This window comes from Lissotriton vulgaris, chromosome 7 (assembly GCF_964263255.1).
Source record: "Lissotriton vulgaris chromosome 7, aLisVul1.2, whole genome shotgun sequence".
Taxonomy (NCBI): domain Eukaryota; kingdom Metazoa; phylum Chordata; class Amphibia; order Caudata; family Salamandridae; genus Lissotriton; species Lissotriton vulgaris.
Genome location: NC_141695.1, coordinates 884,256,404 through 884,276,838, shown reverse-complemented (window position 1 = coordinate 884,276,838; position 20,435 = coordinate 884,256,404). Strand labels below are relative to the sequence as shown.

The following is a 20,435-nucleotide window of genomic DNA, read 5'->3' as shown; positions in this document are numbered from 1 at the left end:
TGTGGATTCATGCAGATTCCAAAATTTTCCACCACAGAAATGTGAGGAAAAAGTAGTTTCGTGACACTTTAGGTTTGCAAGGGATTCTGGTAACAGAACCTGGTGGGAGCCAGTCAAGTCACCCACTCCTGGATTCCCCTGGGAATCTAGTTTTCCAAAATGTATAGGTTTGCTAGGTTTCCCTAGGTGCCGGCAGAGCTAGGGTTAAAAAGACAGCTAGGCACTTCGCACAAAAGGGTAATTTCTCATTGTGGAAATGTGGTGTGTTCATGTTGCTTTTTGAGCAGTTTCCAGTCGTGGGCACTATGCCTACCCACACAAGTGAGGTACCATTTTTATGGTGAGGGTTATTCAGATTTGTAAAGCAACTGTTACCTTTTGACTTTCTATGCATTTCTGACTTACAAATGAAGGAATGGATAAAAGTAGTCATTTTGAACAATTATGGATTTTCTCATGCTAGTAGGAGTATTCCCAATTTCGGAAATGTGCAAATATCTACTGTTTCTAAACTCTATATTTTGTTCCCATTACAGAAATACATGCGTCTTTCATACAGATTTTTCCAGGTATACATTTTCCCAGAATTGCTATATACCCGGTACATAATAAAAAACCATTGCAAGTCGCTGCTCAGGTTTTGGCTCTGGGTTCGTCGGGTTCTTGGTGAACCTACAAGTCCTTTATATCCCACAACCAGTAAGGTCCCGTGGATGTAACTGTATTTTGCGTTCAAAGAACGGTCATAATTAAAAGTTACATGTGAAAACATTGACACAAAAGGCTGTTTTCAGCTTATTTTCGATTTTTCTATATTTAACGGTTTCTATAAAGAAAGTTTGAAGGATCTACACAAATTACCACTTGCTGAATTCAGAAGGTCTACTTTATTAAAATGTATAGCTTTTCAGGATCCTTTATTGCATTCATTTCCATTTCAACCATCAACTGAAAGGAGGTTGAAAGCACAAAAGAGCAAATACGCCATGTCCCTGAAAAATGCCAAAACTCAAAATATTTTGGTTTTCTGACAAAAGTCTGTCATTCCCTAAAAGCTGGGGAAATTGTGATTACAACCTCACAAACCCTTTGATACCATTTGCAGGGGAAAAACCCAGATGCTTTTATTTGCGGCACATTTTCCCCCAAAAAGACAAATGTAGCTGTATTGTGGCTAATTTCTGGGTCCCCTCCAGGGGAATCCACTAACCCTGGGTACCTTTAGAATCCCAAGATGTTGGAAGAAAAGAATGCAAATTTGGCGTGGATACCGTGTGGTCATAAAGTTACAGGGGCCCCAGCGCAAACTACCCCAAATAGCCAAAAAAAGGCTTAGCAGCACAAGGGGGGGGGGGGGGGGGGCTCGGGGTCTAGCAGCGAAGGGGTTAATCATGGAACGAATCAACTTAGTGTCTTTTTCCTCGCACATATATTCCCTTACCACTTAGAAGCACCTAATCTGGAAGTGCCCTGCAGCTGGTGCTTTGTTGCTGCAGCAATAGCAGTTACTGGTCATGTCGAGCAAGTGAGATTGTAAACCCTGTGCTCCTCCCCTTGCCCCACAATCACACCACCCTCTGGATGCTCCATCAAGGCCGTGAGAAGGTGACAACCGTTCACGGACTCCCACTGCTTGCTCCAACTGACTGGCCAGGCTAGCTCTCCAGATCGTCAAGGTGCTCGGTCACCATGGGCTTTTTTAAGGATTAGCTTAGGGGTATGTTATAGGCATGAAGAAAGGTTTAGTCATGGTTAAAGGTTCTGCAAGTATTTTGCAGTTTAAGGCATCTCATTTCTGCCAGTAGTACAATTTTAAACTGCTAGTTTAGTAGGTTGCACCAGTGCTGTAGGACCACTGCTGGCATCAATTGTACAGGCCCTGGATAGGTAGAGTACCACTTTCCTATGGACATGCAAGTTAGTTGAATATACCAATCAGGTGTATTCAATTAAGCCGTGTTTTAGAGAGCATAAGCACTTTGTCAGAGTCCCAAAGCCAACAAAAACAAGATTCAGAAAACTGGAGTGCTGAAGGCAAAAAGACTAGGGGTGACCTTGCTTGCTGAGGAGCCAGTCCACTACATGACAAGATTAGTAAGGGGATTGCCAGAATCCGATTTTCAGCTGAGCCCTACCCAGTTTAATCTTTACGTGGCTCTGTTAGCCACAATAATCAGAAAGCTCGGTTTTTGGTTGTCCGATATGCTGAAGACACTCAAATTCTAGTCCCAGTTCTGGCAACCAAAAAGTCAGTGGCCACCTTCAGCAATTGCATGCCAGAAGTTCACAACTGCATGACGTGCAATTGTCTGAAGTTGAACCACAATAAAAGTGGTGTTGCAGTGAAATACCACGTTCTGTTCACAGGATTGCAGCGGAGGAGCTGGTCTCCATCCCAACCCCAGTCACTAAGAAGAAAACCGGGGGTGATTTGATAACCATGTGACAAACCGGTGAATGCCATTACCTCAAGTGCCTTATTATCATTAAATGAGAGATTACTGTTTATTCCTTTAGTGCTTAAGAAACTAGTGGTAACCGCCCTCACCCTATACAAAATAGGGTACTGTAATGGTCTGTGTATTAATTTACAGAAACTGCTCCTTACCAAACTACAAATTCCGCAGAGCTCGTCAGCTTGCCCAAGGCTGGGAATACATAGACGAGGCTCACAGGCTAAGGTGCCAGTGGTGCTTCACTGGCCGCCAGTTGATAAGAGGCTAGACTTTATTGCATTTTGTATCACCTTTAAGGCCTTACATGGAGATGGCCCAGACTATTTTAAAAATAAATTGATCAGTGACATTACTGCTAGGCACTTCGATCCTCCGCAGCCAACTTTAAAGTGCCCAAGTTTAGAAGAGGGTGGGGGTGTAGAATCTTCATGTATGGTACAACCAAATGGTGGAATGCCTTGCCCTTCCAATTAAAGCCCAGGTCTTCCCATTTAGTTTTTAGAAAGGGTCTGAAGACCTGCCTTTTAACTCACCTCCACAACTAGGTGTCAATTACCTGTCCGTTGATGTACCATTGCCAGAGATGCCCTCAACCATTTGTAAAACATTTTCCTTCTAGAATACCAAGTGTGTAACATCTGAACCACCAACTAGAGAGGAAGCTGTGTAGGAAGTAGCCATTTAGTTGGCTTCATAATTGACCAACTCAAAACTTCAGGTTGCTGTGCAGTTTCCTTCTTCCTCAGATGGAGAAGTCACATCCTACAAAGGACACTGCACCAAGCCCCTCCCCTTGCTGCACCAGGAGCCACATTCAAGACAAAAGCACACAGCATTTTAAGAAATATTTTTATTTCATGTCTTCACAGCAGCCATTTCAACTTGTTCATTACGGGGCTTCAGACGTCCAACCAACTGCACTAGAGAAAGACAGACCACAGCAATGAACACCAGCAATCCAACTGTAAGCACCACCATCCAGCCCCATCCTGGCATCAAGGATTCTTGGGAGCTGCGAGAGCCTGAGGGACAAAAACATGGTTGCAGTCAGTTGTACAACATTAATGAAGCTTCTCCTCTCCAGGCCCTTTCCCCACATGTCTAAGTATTTTAAGCCACTGATGTCCGACACATTCAGCCTGGGTAAAGTTGTGTTGTGGTCTCACCTTCATGTCATGTGATACAGCTTAAACAAAAATGTAAATGCCAATTGTAAATCAGTGTGCCTTTCCCAATCACATTACGAAACCCCTACTAGTTAAGGCAAAGCACAATAATATACTCAGCCACAGAATGGAATTCCGTTTAGTGCAGTGGATGATAGTTACTTGTCTGTATAGTGCTACAATGTCCCAATCTGGTCTGTGACAGCAAGCACTGGTAACATGCAAGACAACATTTTAAACGTGTATTACTCCCAATACAAGATGGGCTGCTACATAAATGTTTGAGGTGCTTTCAAAATATAGATTTTAATATCCAAAGTGCAAAGGTTTTGTTTTAATAACTTTTAAAGCCTACTTCACACCTTGGCTGGCAGCGGCCTTAAATAGCTCACAAAGAACAAACGTATCCGCAGAACCAGACTGGGAACCTAAAACCGTTCTGGCAATCTTGTCAGCCCAGCCCGCGGGGTGGGCACAGGAGGGGTTGGGGGGGAGAATTTGAATCACCCTGAATGGCCTTGCGGGCCCCTTCAAAGTGCATCAAAACTGCAACTGGAGAATGACCTTACCTGGGCCTTTGCCTCTTGGCCCCCTATGTGGCCGACCCCCGAGGGCTGGTGAGAAATGTGTCCGATGTTACGTTCTAAGTCTTGGGCAGTCGCTATGCCCTCATCACATACGTGTTTTTATTTATTTATGAAGCTTGTAGAGCGCACGGCTCGGGGTGTCCCGGCACTAAGACTGTAAGCAGGAAAAGAACATCTACCTATTCAGCTGAGAATAGCCACGTCTTAAGACTGCTACGAAAGAGTGCTTCAAAGGAAGCAAATCTGAGGTCTAAAGGTAGGCTGTTCAATAAGTTTGGCAGCGAGGACTGCAAAGGCTCTGCCGCCCATTCTGGAGCAGCGGAACCGCGGGACAATGAGGCGTAGGTTATTGGATCGTAAGGATCTGACTGAGTGAGATAGTACCAATCTCAAGTATTCCGGTCCTGTTCCGTTCAGAGCCCGAAAAGCAAGAGTTAGCATTTTGAACTTGATGCGACTGGCTACTGGGAGCCAGTGAAGCTCTTTGCGATAAGCTGAAATCAGATGCCGGAAGGGGATGTTGCCAATCAGCCTCGCCGCCGCATTCTGAACTATTTGTAGGCGTTCAATTTGGTACAGGGGGGGCCCCTGCGTAGAGGCTGTTGGCATAATCCAAATGGGAGGTAATTAAGGCCTGTGTGACCGTTCTGCGAGCATCCACAGGCAGAAATGGAAAGACCTCTCATCATCCGTAGTTTTCCAAAACAGGCTGCAGTAACCTTGTAAATCTGAGGGCCGCAGGAAAGCGTGTTGTCAAACTGGAACCCCAGGTTGCGAGCAGTGTGAACCGGGATTGGGGGGGGGGGGGGGGGGGGGGGGGAAATTGAGTACCGTCGGCCACCACAAGGTGGAGGGTATAGTCATTTAAGATTAAAAAAACAAGACCTCCGTCTTGTCGGTGTTGAGTCGGAGATGGTTAGAAGCCATCCAAGAGCAGATTTCTCCCAGACAGTGACGAAAGCTGGCGAGGCTGGAGAGTCAGAGTGATCTCTAAAGGAAAACATCAGCTGTGTGTCATCAGCATAAGAGATCACTCTGACCCCACATGATTCAACTACCTTGGCCAAAGGGGCCAGATAAACATTAAAAAATAATGGACTCAAAGCCGAGCCCTGCGGGACTCCACAGACAAGTGGTTTGCACTCAGATTTGAACGGTCTAAGAAGGACCCTCTGCGTTCGTCCTTGGAGAAAGGAGCTAGTCCACGACAGGGCGGAGCCACCCAGTCCAATCGATCTAAAAGTCTCTTGTGGGACACCGTATCGAAAGCGGTGGATAGGTCGAGGAGGACCAACATGGCCTCCTCCCCCCTATCCACACATTCTCGAATGGTCTCGATACTTCCAGCAGCACAGTTTCTGTACTGAAACCAGTGCGGAAACCTGATTGGGAATCATGGAGTAAGGAATTGGTCTCCAAATATTCCGCGAGTTGTAGTTGAACGGCCTTTTCCAAGACCTTCGCTGGTTTCGGAAGGAGGGAAATGGGGCGGTAATTGCAGAATTGCATGGGGTCCGCATCTGTTTTCTTCAAGATAGGTACTAGCATGGCTTCTTTCCAAGCAATAGGAAATTGGCCTAGATGTAGTGAGGCATTCCATATAGAGGCGAGTGGCTCTATCAAGATCACTCATAACCTTAGGGGGGGCCGGATCTAGAGGGGAACCTAATTCGCACTGTATAAGTAGTTTAAGTGCAAGGCCTGGGGTGAGGTCCTTGAACGCTACTAGGGAAGGTACAATGTCATTGCTGTTTGAGACGGGGGAAAGGGATTGTTCAGGTGCAGAGACTGAAGGAAAGGAAGATGAAATTCGATTTTTTCCTGAAAGAAATCTGATAGCCCATTACAAAGAAACTGGCTGGAGAGATTATTAGGTGTCATGGCGGGAGGTTTGACAAAGTCTTTAACAATATTAAACAAAGTTTTAGCCGAGTTGTCTGCTTTTTTGATTTGGGAGGCAAAAAACTCATTGCAGACTTTTTTAGTTTAATAAATTTCTTTAAGGCAGTTCTATAAATGCTTTTTGCCTCTGGATCATAGGTTAGTCTCCAGCTGCGTTCGAATTTTTTAGAGCGGCTTTTTTCTTCACGCAGGGCAGCGGAGCACCAAGGAGCTGAGGGACGGGATCTTGCAGACGAGACTGGTAGGGATGGGGCAATACCGTCGATAGCAGACAGTAAGGTCGCGTTGAACTTAGTAACGCAAATATCAATGTCCTCTATGTGAGGCTCCAGGGAGCACCGAAAGACAGGCTCGAGGGCAGTGCAAGTAACTTTATGCCATTTTCTCCTATGGTTTGACATTTTTCGAAAGCTGAGTCTACTCCCTTTTTGCTGGGTCCTAAGACTGATGGCTTATTTCGTTGACGCTTTGATACCACCCAGCCCTGCCCTTCATTCTTTGCGGCATATGCAATTTTCTATTTGTTTGTATTCAAGAAACAGTTTAAAATTGCATCACTTACCTGCTAGTGCAACATCATCTTCTGTGATGAATAGAACGGGCCCCTCTGCAGTCACGAGACTCTCGGGTTCAGCATCCATGCCCCAATCCTTAATCATTCTCCCTACGAGGAGGAAAGAATCACAAGAGCTCAAGGTTTGGAGAGGAAGATCAACGAGCTTAAAAGTCGATATACAATCGAGCAAGCAAAGCCACAACAGTACACCGTTGGAGCAACCTCCAAACAAGAGGAATGTGCGCCTCTAATGCTACACAGTCCAGCCGATTATCACCCCAAGAACCACAAAGCAAACTTACTCTTCCTAGAGGAGCACGTGGAGGAGCAGGAGTCACGTGCAGAGGGGACGCACACGGAAGCGGAGCAGTGGAAAAACACCTGCAACAACAAGGGAGAAGACAAGATGACTAATAGCAGAGCACAGTACACGCCAGTGAATACTCTCGTGCAACTTACAAGCCCCGCCCCTCCCTAGAGTTACCATGCACGAAGAACACAGCAGTAAACTCCCCATCGAGGATAACTTACCGGGCCCATCATGTTCTGCTGAGCTTTGTCCACGAAGGTGAAGGTGGAGACGACGAAGCGCTGGTAGTGGGAGGGGCTCTGCAGCGCGGGGAACGACTCTCGGACCCGGAGAACCAGAGTCTTATAATTGTCGCCAGCATTGGGACATCTGCATTAGGAGCAAGTGGAAACCAAGCATTAATACACATGATTCACCATTTACCGCCTCGCACAGCCCTCTATCAATCCCTCAGACATAAGTCACCTGTCCACCAAGATGGGCCACTGCATAGAATGGTGGGCGTCACTGGAGGGGGTGGCCCAGCAGTGGTTCAGAACCAGCATCAAGGCGGGGTCTGTTCTCTGCAGCATTCGAACCTCCACAAAGACAGGGTCCCGCAGAACCTTCAACACGGGGTATTCACCAATACTGTAGTAAGCGCTGTACGTCTGGTCTGAAACACAAGTGAAATTAATTGGTTGCTGCACATCCTAGGTATGAGAGTTTAGTTTCCCACTCCACAAGCCCTCCTGAAGTCATACGTGACATGCGACACTGAAGGCATCCATTATGCTATCAATTACTGGCCCTGCAGCAAAATTGAACCACAAGCTCTGATCAGTGGCTCTACATCCATGGTTGAAAATGCTGGTATGAGAGCACACGTGCATTGTACTGCCTGCCCAGATTCAGCTATGCCCAGCTCTGAGGCACTGCCCAGGCCAGAAAAACATGGACTGATCCAAAGTGTCCGATATTCCAGTATATGGTAGTGATAACCTGCAGACACAGAGGCAGGCTGACTGTGGGAATAACACCTCCACTAAGAAATTGCATTTGTAGAAGTTAGAGCTCAGGGAGCAAGAAAAACAGGCTTTCAACATGGTGCATGGCAACACTACCAGTTTGCCCCTTTGCCAGCCTAGGAGGACACCATGCAGTTGAAAGAAATCTAGGCCAGCAAGACCACAGCTCACAATGCCTATAACCCAAAGAAGGCAGCAGTATGGTTTAAGGTGGGGATAGGATTGGCTGGTTACAAACTTATTTGCAGGCATGCTGCATGGCCACATCGGAGTACACTGAATCTCTCCCTTACCTGCTCCCCCAACACAAGCTAGCATAGAGGTACCATGCAGCCAATACTACCCGTGACACGAACTGTGATTCTGTAACAATCACTGGAACAAGTTAGAAAAACCATCTGCCTCAGAATGGTAATGCGTTCAGCACAGATTGGATTCATTCTGGTCTACCCAGGAGCTCAAAAGTAGATTGGATCAAGTGTATGCTTGGCTTACAAGGAAACTAAACATGCCTCGGATTCAAGTGTCACATTAGACACCAATCTCACCAGGAAGATGCAACAGCTTGGTACCACTTCTGCCTGTACAGAAGCAAGGTCCAACCTCTTGACCAAGACAATTTTTAAATTAGTAATCCAGTTTTAAAACCATGCCTTAATGTATCCGATTCAGCCAACTGAATTTATTTTCAAACACCGAAGGAAAAGCTCTGCCTCCATCTTATGACTCGCAGCATCACCTTCAAACACCACCACCACAGCAACTATCAAATACAGTAAGGTCTCCAGGACCATCGCAACTCTGATTGGACTACCACCATTCTAGATATCCAAAGGCGTCAAATCTTAAGGATTAGTGTCAATTGCTCCACATCATGAAGTGGGAACAGCGCTGTATTTGAACGTCAGTCTCTCAGCGGTGATACTCTTTCAGGGCAAAGCAATGTTAAAGAGCACCGCTTCCTTAATTTACTAGGCTTGGCAGTCTTACAACACTCTCCCACCACCATAAAATGCGGATTTCATTTTAGGTTTTCTACAATAGGTTAATCACTGGGGATGTCTAACAGGTTGAACAATTTGCAAGTGATCAACACATTATCCTGCTTAATATTTAGGCATTTCAGAAGCACATCTCCTTCAACCAAGAAACCCTTACAGTGGCAGAGGTCCAATCACCTATTTAGTTCAAGAAAGTGTGCTTGACCCATAAACTGAAGTCAGTTACATCCTTTACACTTCCTGGTGAGAAGCTTAATACAGGATCATGAAATACCAGAGGCATGAGACTATCTTGCCTGAAATTTTTAACCAATGAACGAGTAAGCAGCATTACTCCCACAGGCGGACTCGAGCTCAAGAAACGTACCTTTAGCAATCCTCATTTCAATGAAGAGTGGTCCTGGACTGCTCACAGGAGCGGGTGGCGGTAAAGTGAAGACTTCAACTTGCAGTGGGATGAAGCTGCTACTGCTTGCGAAGGTGCAACGCACAGTTAACCTGATGGAGAATAGATCAAAGCAATTAACGATACTCAAATGCAACTAGACGGGTGCAAGATACGTACACTAACAGAAAATTACTGACGCTCAAAGAGCTATACCTTACACCCCAGTCTGTAGCCAGATCAGGAGTGTGGGCATAGAGGCGGGCTCGCACTGGAGGTGGCAGGCACCACAAGCATGGGAATCCAGCTGGAGGGCTCTAGAGGCCAATAGACATACACACTGATACAAGTTATGCTGTTGTCCTCTTAGCAAGTACAAACAAGCATGTGTAGAATTAGGCAGATCTATTGACACTCATGGAAGGAGCACATTTATGTGCCAGGGAGAAGGCACACACGGAACCCTTGTTCCACCCACACTATTCAGATGGGTCAGGACAGTAGACAATTCGAAAGGTCACGCAATGTGACGATTCCAAGAGAAAAGTGTGTGTGGGGGGGCGGGGCGGGGGGGGGGGGGGTGTAGAGAAGGATTAAACCGGCCTGAGACTGTTCAAGGGAGAAATATGCTTGCTGTTTGACAGTTTACATTTGTCAACAGATTTGAGAGACTGGAGCTGGCTGTCAAGGTAAGGAATAGCCGGTTAAGAGGAAGCGCACACAGTTGGGTAGACTCATGAAAGGTTGTCTTCACCAAGATCCTGCTCCGAGTGTACCAGCATTGCTTGGACCACCTTCCCTCTCCCTCTTCCCCCCACCCCCCACACACTTCATTTGGGAGATACACATTAAGACAATCTATGGGGCAAGGAGCACGAGAAGTTCGCACAAGTCAATCCTTGTTCTGGGACATTGGTTCCTGCCATGTACCTCACAAGTTTGGAAATCATTAGACCCTGTAGGGAAGCAGCAGAGGATAGAACTCAAGCCACTTCTGTGCTGCTCCAGTGGATGCAGTTCAGTAGACCCAAATTGGTGAAACAAGGCATTGACCGACGTCCTGAGCATACTACATTCTGCAACTCAGAAATGTAAACTTACAACAAGATTAACAGGGAAGGGAATAAGCCAAAGTTACTGGCAAAAGGTTGCATCTTCACCTTAAAGACACACCCAAAATACAGATCACTTTCAATAAATACAGTCTCCGTGATATTTGAATCAGATTTTACACCCTGCAGGACACTTTAAAACTAGGTCATACACGACCTAGAATACTATGGAACGTTGCTTCCGAAATACCAAAGGTAGGTTGAATCACAAGTCCACCCTACAATTAAAGGATTCATACTACAAGTAAGCAGTGCTCTCTAGACAAACACTAGCCCACAAATGGGGAAACTGTACAAAACGGCAGGCCCAAAAAAGTCAGTTTGGTATTCTACTAATCCAGTACATATTTTACGAGGTTTATAGTCCTGTAATGTGCACAAGAGTACCGATTGCACAGCACTGAATAGAAATAACCCAAACCAGTATGTTTGACTAGACATTAAGCTCCATGATTAATGTCCCATTTCATAGATGCAAGCACTATAGAGCTACTTAGAATTAAGTTTACCTGAAGGTGCTGTCCCTACTGATCGAGGCACCGTTCACCGTAAGCACATTCCTGGTAGCCTCCAGCCTGTTTTCATATATAGTAGTATCACTTTTGACCTGTGAAGTAGAGTTACAACACATGCAATATCAACCAGAATAGAATACGAAGTAATTATACAAGGTCAAAGAACTGAGGATTAAACCTGTTGCAATATGCAAGAAAACCTAAACCTAGACTGTTGGAACTCCTAGGTGTGCTTTGTACTACTGGGGCCATGTGTACCCCGACAAGAACAAGCGGTACTATGGGACTAGGCAATGCAAGACTAAGCTTCCCACACAGATCTTACAGTTGGAGCCAGTATTGAAGACTCAAAGATGTATTTTTCTGGTGGGGGGGTGAGGGCTCAACATGCTTCAAACATGCTCTTGTTTGACCATCTTACCTGCTGAACACCTCCACAAACCAAGGGGAACCGGTATGCTAGAAAACCACTGGTCTGATACACATTGAGTTCTGAGCATGAACTGCTCACAGTGAGGAGACGCACAGATTTCAAGTCCAGAGATGGTTGAGTGACATCAGTAGATATGGCAATGGTCGCTTGGCCATCAGAAGAGCATTGGGCAGTCACTAGAAGGGAAAGATACTGGTCACTCGGAGTAAACAACCACACCAGATAATTCCACCCTGCAGCAAACATCCATATCCAGCATCACCTTTTCAAGTCCACCAGTCACTATACATTCAGATTACACCTACCTGCAGGCTCAATGCATTTGTATTTTCCCTTGCAGGACTAAACTGTTTCCTACCATAATGTAGTACAGTAGCACCTGCAAGGCTAGCACTGTAGCTATAGAAAAAGGTTGAGTTGATTAACTGAAGAGCCATCATGCAGCACATCTGCACCTCGACAGGCCACTAGCAGCTGAAAGGCTTGCATTAACCTCCGAGGACAGCCTTTGCTCCCATTCCTGGATGCTATTCTCAAGTAATTTTCCTAAATCAGGATATAGAACCTCCAAACAATAAAGGGGTTAACAATTAGCGGGTAGCAGCTGCTTGCTAGTCCTAGCTGTGTGCCTTGTCATTCACTCACTATACCCCATACCACAAGCTTCATTAAGGCAGGAGCAGCTGGGGAAAATAAATATATGACTCAGATAGTGGCATGCACTACGTGTACCTGCACATTGCTTACCATGGACAGTCTTGGCTCCAAGAGCACTGCCATTTTGAAGACTCTGCTTCCACTAGGAGTGTGTTTCTGAATCAGCTGTATCTGCATTGCAGAGTTCTTGAGTGGCAGTTTGCCACATCCACCCAGGGCAAAAGAGCCTCTCAATGCCAGTCTAGCTTGCAAACAAAGTGGCCTGTTTGCTTACCTACCATGATGAACCCTCAAGTATAAAAAGGCACCTATGTTAGAGGATGGATTGGTTCACTTAAATCCCTCAAAGTATCTCTTGCAAGGACCACGAATTGAGGAATATTACCACGGTTCCCTGCTTCTCCCATGATTTGGTAATTCTAACCACCTCTAGAATGAAGGCTTTTAGCAGCAGTTAGTAGAGTCAGCTATCACCGACCAACACAAAAACATTTAACATGAGCTGGAAACGTAAATTGAGGGGATTATTCTGGATAGAGCGGATTACAGCCCAAATTTGCAATGAGGAGAAAACCTCCTTTCTAGCTCCACTACAAAGTGTCAGTCATGTGCGTTTACAGCCATTACACCATGAGGAAGGAATGAAGCCTCGAACCTGGATTTCCAAAGTAACATGGTGTGGTGGACATGCGTGTATCGTAACAGCAGTCTAGTGCCTCACAGACTTCCCGAGTGATGGGCAGACTGCCACAAAGCAACCGGCTTGGAAGAGCAACAGCCGCGCAGGTATTTGGGCTGGGAGCATCCATAACTGGAAGATAAAGCAGAACTTCATGTTACCATAGCAGGGACCAGTAGTCACTTGGTTACAGCAGTGAAGGTGCCTGAATTACCAGCAGTGTCCTTTGCAGGCACCACAGTCACTCACCAGGCAAGACTGGGCACTTTAAGTTCTCTCTCCAAGTGGCATTCTCTCCAGCAAAGGATTCTTCAACATCCAAGGTCAGGATATACTCTCCATCCTGGAAGAAAGCCAGTATCAGATTAAAGAGTAGCAATGGGACCACCATAGTGGTGTTCCAGCTCTCCCCCACCCTTCTGTTAGTTGCATGATGTAATCAGTAAGAGGAGTTAATCACAGGTTCATTCTTGACTCATAGGAAGTAAAAGCGGTGGCATTAAGGACAAGTATAGTAGTTGGAAACTTTTACTGCATTCGCCATTATAATGCTGCAGACCTTAAAAAGACCAAAGATTGCCATTACTTCTCCTGCACCTTTACTGTTGCACTGAACGGTTTTAGTGGCACTACGGCTAGCCTCTTGAGATGGGGAGTGGGGCACTTAATTGACACAAGAACCTGCTGTCAAGTATTAGTTAGCTTTAGGCAATACAATGAACTGACGGTCTTTGTTCCTAGTACATTTCTTACTACTGCTCATAGGCATCCGTTTCTACCCAGCCCCTAGGCATTTACCTGCCAAATCTGTTGAACAGATGTCAAGAATTCACTGTTTAAATAAAAAAATAAACGCATTTACAAAAAAAAAAAAATAAAGAGTGTATCATTGATATCTGATGTAGGAGCATTAGGCCCATGAAATTATTTACATGTGGGCTATTTTAGTAAGGAATTCTCTTTATCAAACTAAAGACTGGGAAACTTCAGAAAATGTCGTGTTCTGTAGAGAGCAAAACTAATTAGTCGTCAATGCCACTACAAAGGAAACGCCCATCCTGCCCTACAAATATACTCCAAAGCACTTGTGAAATACCACATTGGTTACCCAGGGCCATTCATTCCATCCTACCAGCTGGCGCAGTAGTCTCCGACCATGACAAAGCTATTAAAAACAGTCATGTAGTACAACACCTGGGTCTCAACTGGTTTCTACAATACAGGGTCCAGCTCGGTTTGCCACTCCACATTGCAGCAATGGTTGGAGAACTGGTACTGGGATAGTTCTGCAGTAATCTCCGGCTTCCCCACAAATCTGCGGCTGCAGGTAGGTTCGCTTGGATAAAAGTGTTTTCTGGGACTACTTCCATGAAGCTACTTCTCGGAGACAGTCTACACAGCTCCTTCCCGTGTTATCATCCAGACAATGTTCGCTCGTCTCCCCAACTGTTAGTTTTCAGTGAAGCTAAAGACACACACTTCCAACCCCTCGAGGAATGATTCTGCTCAAACAGCTCCTAGAGCATTTGCAAGGGCACGCATAGTCAGCGTGCATTAACGGCCGACTTTTAATGCACAGGGGGAACGAATACAGGCCACGGAAAAGATGCCGTTCAGCTGTACCCCTTCGTCCTTGTGCAAGGGGCGTTACATGCACAACCTGGAGCCTTCGAGGAACTTAAGTAGGTAGAGCAACACTACTAAATAACAAAAACTCGCCCACAGTGGCACCAATTTACACAAGACTACCTAACAAAAGCAAATTGGTAATCAAGCAAAGGTCTAGTGATAGACAGGGCTTTAAGCGAGTAATGTCATTTAGTTTGAATTAAACGTATCAGTAGTACAATACTTGTATCAGAGCATTCCAACCTTCGAATTACAGTACAATTTATAGTTCCACCTCGGCCAGTTATTACTGGCCAGGATTTTTCCCCTATAAAAAGGGGAGAGAAAAAAAAACTACACTCAACTGCATTTACTATAGGGTCTAGGCTACACACTCCGGGAGCTGCAAAAAGTCAGCAGCACTGCAAACTTCCAGAAAGGCTTACAATTCAGTCGGTTCGTTACTTTGCGAGTTTAAGGTACAGCTCACAAGTCATAAAGGGAATGAAGCTCCGCACAGTATACTACAGCAGTGGCTGAGGCAACCGAACGTACCTGCTCACTCACGTAGCACCCTGCGTAGTCCGCACCAATGACTGCTGAGGCACCTGGCTGCTGACTGACCCAAATCCCACATTCAGTATCATTCTGGAGGGCAACAGGCACACCGGTCTTATCTAGGAGAAAAGAGTCAGAAGAGAGCATTAAAACACCCCCAAACAATACCAATCTACATTTCTTTCAAATTCAAGTGCAATCATACTGCACCAACACATCAAACCCCCTCCCTAAACATACATGAACAGAAAGCATCAGAATTAACATATAGGACCAACCTGTTCTCACAGGACAACCACTAAAAACCAGGTAACAGAAGGGGGGGGGGGGGGGAGAGAAACACCACACAGAAAGGTATTACTTAGAGTGCAAGTCCTTAAACCAAGATAAACTGCCCCACTGCTTTAAGAGCACCTTTAAATGCTCTTTTTTTGCATGCTGGGACTTGTGGTTGAACTTATTTTTTTCAAGCAAGCCCCTTAAACCAACAGGTTACTGAAAAAGTCAGGAATGCATAGTGGCAGAGGCTTAAGTGAGAGGACACTGGACTACAATAATTGGGTACAATGCAGTACCTCCAATCATTACCACTTTTGAGGTTACTACACCTGCAGTTCTGCTGCACACAAAGCCCACAAACGGTCAACCATAGCAAAACGTCTTTATCACAGGGTCAACAAGCAAATCAGGATATTACCCAACGACCTACACTATTAGAAGATAAATACACGCAGATATTAAGAATTTCCTTTTCTGTACAGTGGCATTACCATAACGCGTTTTGTAAAGTTAGAACATTTACTCACCACGGGAGCCACCACCGACACGTGCAACTAAGAAAACCCAGAACTACAAACCCTCCGCTCACCTCTCACAGTCACGGTAAGAGAAGAATCGTTAGAGAGCGTGGCAGGAAGCAGTAACTGCAAGCTACGGGGGCCACAACTCAACAAAGAAGAACTCTCATCAAGCACCACCTCCTGGCGGACACTGTCCGCTGCCAAAGCAGCACTAAAGGCATACAACACCAGCAATAATCCGCACGCAGTAAAACACGCCATTGTGCCTGAGAATAACTCTCGACGTTTGACGTATTTATACAACTACGCAGCTATTGGTGGAGATGGGGCAAAATGGGCGCCAATCACTGAGCATTGCACATAGACCACAGGTGAGGTCAGTTGATAATCAGGCAGGTCTCAGACTCAGGTGAGACTCATTACGTGTATGCAGCCTTGCTGCAACTCAAGTGAGTCTGTCGAGCATAAGAACTTGTCCTGAAGAGGATGTAGGTTAGGGCCAGGGCTGCCGACTGAGGAGCGGGGGCACTGGGTTCGAGTCTTGCCTCTACTCGACATCTTGTAGAGTCTGAGCAAGTCGCTAAATCTCCAGGTAAATAAAAATCGTAATTTAATACGAAGTTAATATGTCGTTGTGTAATGTACCTGGTGCTCATGACAATTGTTCCGCTTACCTTTGGATCGAGTTTTTGTTATATAGAAATACATATAGAAACCATCCACCTTTCATTAACTGCCTCTACACCCAAATGCAACCCATTTGGGTGGAAAGATGACTCCTTCCACATGTAAATCCCGTCTGGCCAAACTTTCTTTAGGAAGGTTCTCATGGGCTTGTGAATACATATTTAATAAAGTTAGGACATAGGGCAATATGTGATTTGATCCATTGGTGTATGTAATTATAAAATACAATAGTAGTACTTCTGATCAAAGGTTTTAGGTTGTGCCATGCTGATTGTGGGTAGGTCATCCAGTTCTGTATATTTTTATCTGCATTATGGTAGTTGTCCTGTATTTGATATGGGAAAAGTAGGACTGCAAGTACCTGAATGCCAAGAAGAAGCATTTCCAGCAAACATAGCAGGTCTGACGGCGCAAGATCTGTCCTTGAATATACCAGCATAGGCCTTCATGTGTCAACACATTTCCCATTTTTTTTTATTTATTTACTTATTTAATGTGATGTTCTATAGCGCAAACTTTACCCGAAGGTATCAGAGCACTTTACATAAGAATCAGTTGTAAAACATAAGGATTTAGGATTACATGCGTTACATAAAAGATACAAACAGAAAAAAATGCAAATGTACAAGATGTAAAGTCACACAAGGAAGAGATACAAACAGAAAGAAAAATTGCAAATGTACAAGTAGTAAAGTCACTCAAGGAAGAGATACAAATGGATATACTCTTTAGGAGTCACATAGGAATAGTAGAGAGTACAAAATAGGTCTACTGCATATACTAGTGATTAGAGTTATCTCTATATACATATATACACATAGTAGATTTTCTCAGGTCTAGACCCAAAAAAAACCAGGAGAACAGAGTTCCATAAAGTGGGGTAGGAGGGGGGATGCAGTCACAGCACCAAGGGAGGGTGGGAGGGATACAAGGGCATAGAGAAAAGGCAAAACAGAAAAGGGAAGAAACATTTGAAGATCGTCAAGGGGGAAACGAGGGAAAAGGTTAAAGGACGAGGGAATGGACAAGATGGCGGGTCGGGGTCCAGAGAAAAGCGTCCGAGACCAGCAGCAAAATGGCGGCCAGGACAAAAGAAAAAGTAAAGAGGTCCATGAGAATCCGTGGCGAGACATGCCGCTCAGATGAAGAGTCTGCGCCTGCGGATAAAACAAAGGAGCCAACCTACTCCAAATAGGAAGGAAACATCCCTTTTTCCTGTCCTGCATTTACCGCCACTTCTAACTGAAACTAGGTAAGCTCCTATGCCACTTTAGCCACCCATTCCTACCCTCACCTTGATATGCCCCGCTAATTGTAAAATCTATTACCACATAGCACATCGCTTCCAAAACCGGAAAGAAAATCCGTCCCCAGCAAGGACAGCATGCCATCTGAACCCTGATTCAGGACCCTTGATGGTAATTTTTCCAGACCTAAGTAACTGTTTTCTTGTTGACCGCTAAAACAAATCCCATTTCAATAGAGCCCCTCACCCACGTTCACCACCACTGCACTCCACCCTCATCCCTGATCACTCATAAATGGCAGGATCAAAGAAGTCACAGCCACTGCACGTTTTCAGAGTTCAGCACTTGCGCCGAGATACTACCATTGAACCAAATATTAATTGGTTAACAAATGCATCACCGAGTCACTGCGTCACCTGTCATTTTCGCCAAAAGCACTGTTGTGCGAAAACAAGATTTAAATGACACGTTTTTCACCAAGTCACTGCGTCGCTTCTTTACTGTGCAAAAAAGCACTAAGATGTATAAACCACGAGATCACAGCACAACTCACAATTCCTCCTGATGTTTCACTGTGAGATGTTGTTGATAATGGCCCGTAATAGACGCATGGACCCTGCTGCATGGTTTACATCTTTTTTTTAAAAAAAACTTTATGATTTCAGGCGGATGCCTCACATTATTTCTCTGCTTCTCTCTCTTTTCCCACCAAACAGGCGTTCAAATTGTAAACAGGCAATGATCTAAGACAGTCCTGATGATGATCCCGCGTAATTAGGAGCTATAGGGATCGAAACGTTGACGCTTTTTTAAAACAGTGTTACATGTTATTTATTGTACATATTCAGATGTTGACACTGTTGAGTGTGATTTGCAGAATTATTTACCTAAATCGCAAGCCACCCTCTGGCGCCAAAGTATTTCTTACTTGCCTGCAAAACTCTTTTCTTTCTTCCTAAACCCTCTCTATTCTATGGTTTTCCCTACTTCCTTGGGATAGGTACAGGATTGTACCCTATCTTACTGCTGATACTTTGACCCCCCATTAGACACTCTAACTACATGCTGCTCACCCTGCCCCCAGGATTTTCAGATAGATAAATAACTAATAAAATATTCCCCGTGAGATAGCATACTAGAACCACGATTGAAATTAATAACAACCTCGCTTCACTAAAAGGAATTATAGGAATAAATTACATATCGATTTTCTCTTCCCACTATTAGTAAAATAAATAGAATTTCAATAGAAGGCCTAATAAATATGTCAATTAATTTTCTTACATATCACCAAAAAATATGCTATCATGTATCATAATTAGCAACTAGTGTAATAGATCATTAACTTGATCAGCTGAATACACCGCATGTCTTCTGCATAAGAGACATAGACCATTATAGATTCATCCATACTTTCTAGAAACTAAAAATCAGATCCCTTATAAATATATAATTAAATTACTAATTTTGATGCACTTTGATAAACTATTAAAATACCCCCAAAAAACCCCTCTCAAAAAGATCTGTTTTTTATGTCCATTCCTGATTTAGAAATAGTCCTATCTTTATTTTCACACAGAGACTATTTTCACAGATGAAGTCACTTTAATCCAATTTAAACCCTTACAAATATATAATTCAACCACTAATCCTGGCGAATTTCTATAAATTGTTAAAATAAAGTGATTTAATTTCCCTTTTGTAAAACGCTTCTAAACGTACTTGTAGATATCATAGAAATAGATACCCCACTAAAAGATCTGTTTTCTATGTCTATTCCCGAATCAGAAATGGTCCTATTTCGATTTCTCGCATAGAGGCCACTCTCACAGGTGAAGTCCCTTTTACCCAATCAAATCCCGCTATATAGACCAAGCGGAAACCAGTCACTTTCACCCAGCAATTCTGCAAACCGAGACGCCACTCGTCGCTGTTGAGCCGCCATCCTTCACTGCAATCCCGCCGCCGGACTTTTAGAGCCCTGCTGCTACCTTCAGGTAAAGAATGCCCCCGTCAGCACGGTATTTAAATAGGAACCGTTTCCGTAATTTTAACTTTTACTAAGTTTCTACTACTCTATACTTACCCTTATCAAATACCATTGTGTCTCACAGACAGGGAGATCCTTTTTACTATCTACAAAGAGCTCTGCCGAACCACTCGGGTAAGACATCCCGTTTTTTTTCAAACAGAACTGCACCGAAATATTAAAAAGCCAAGCGCAGAACCGTTACGCTTTCCCTGAATTATCTTCTGTTTATTCAAATAGGCAGGGAGATCTTTTAAACGAAACCGCCTTATATCCTTGGTGCATCTAAAACAAGCTTCCTTTTATGAGCATCTCCTCTTAAACTCTAAGGTAAGCTCAATCCTGACATAAGATAAAATAATGCAAAATACTAGCCATAAACATTAGTTGTATCATTCAATTAACGCAACAAAATTGTTTATATTAGCCAATGTTTTGTGTTGACAGGGAGATCTTTTTAATCCTTCAACTTTAAGAGCTCTGCCGAATACTTCGGGTAAGACGTGATATCTTTATTTAAATTCTAATACTAAATAGAGAACTGAAACCAACCACGTGACCCTGATACTATCTTTATTTAACCTTTTTCCCCCGCGATATTGAACAGGCAGGGAGATCTTTTAAATAAATCGACAAATACCTATGAAACTTGAAGTATTTGAGAAATCTAAGACCTACAAAATCTATCAAAATCAAACTATACTTACCCACAAGATTTATCCGGCAGGCGGGATGTACCA

General features: G+C 44.3%; 1 protein-coding gene across 1 annotated transcript; it reads right to left on the bottom strand.

The window, feature by feature from the left end:
- Positions 1–3,291: 3,291 nt before the first annotated feature.
- On the bottom strand, positions 3,292–15,997 carry LOC147702616 (zona pellucida sperm-binding protein 4-like). Its single transcript, XM_086928811.1, has 12 exons — positions 15,801–15,997; positions 14,930–15,051; positions 13,016–13,109; positions 12,743–12,898; positions 11,419–11,606; positions 10,992–11,089; positions 9,353–9,483; positions 7,443–7,632; positions 7,199–7,346; positions 6,970–7,048; positions 6,674–6,775; positions 3,292–3,478 (listed from the first exon to the last, which is right to left on the bottom strand). The coding sequence occupies exons 1-12, from the start codon at positions 15,991–15,993 to the stop codon at positions 3,312–3,314; spliced, it is 1,668 nt and encodes a 555-aa protein (XP_086784937.1). The 5' UTR covers positions 15,994–15,997; the 3' UTR covers positions 3,292–3,311.
- Positions 15,998–20,435: the final 4,438 nt, after the last annotated feature.

What these genes read in the sequence shown, in the direction of transcription:
- LOC147702616 (XM_086928811.1), bottom strand. Translation starts at nt 15,993, where the DNA reads ATGGCGTGTTTTACTGCGTGCGGATTATTGCTGGTGTTGTATGCCTTT. An exon ending in TTTGTGGAGGTGTTCAGCAG is followed by an intron (nt 11,090 to 11,418) that starts GTAAGATGGTCA and finishes TCTACTTCACAG; the next exon opens with GTCAAAAGTGATACTACTAT. An exon ending in TGAAATGAGGATTGCTAAAG is followed by an intron (nt 7,633 to 9,352) that starts GTACGTTTCTTG and finishes CTTGTGTTTCAG; the next exon opens with ACCAGACGTACAGCGCTTAC.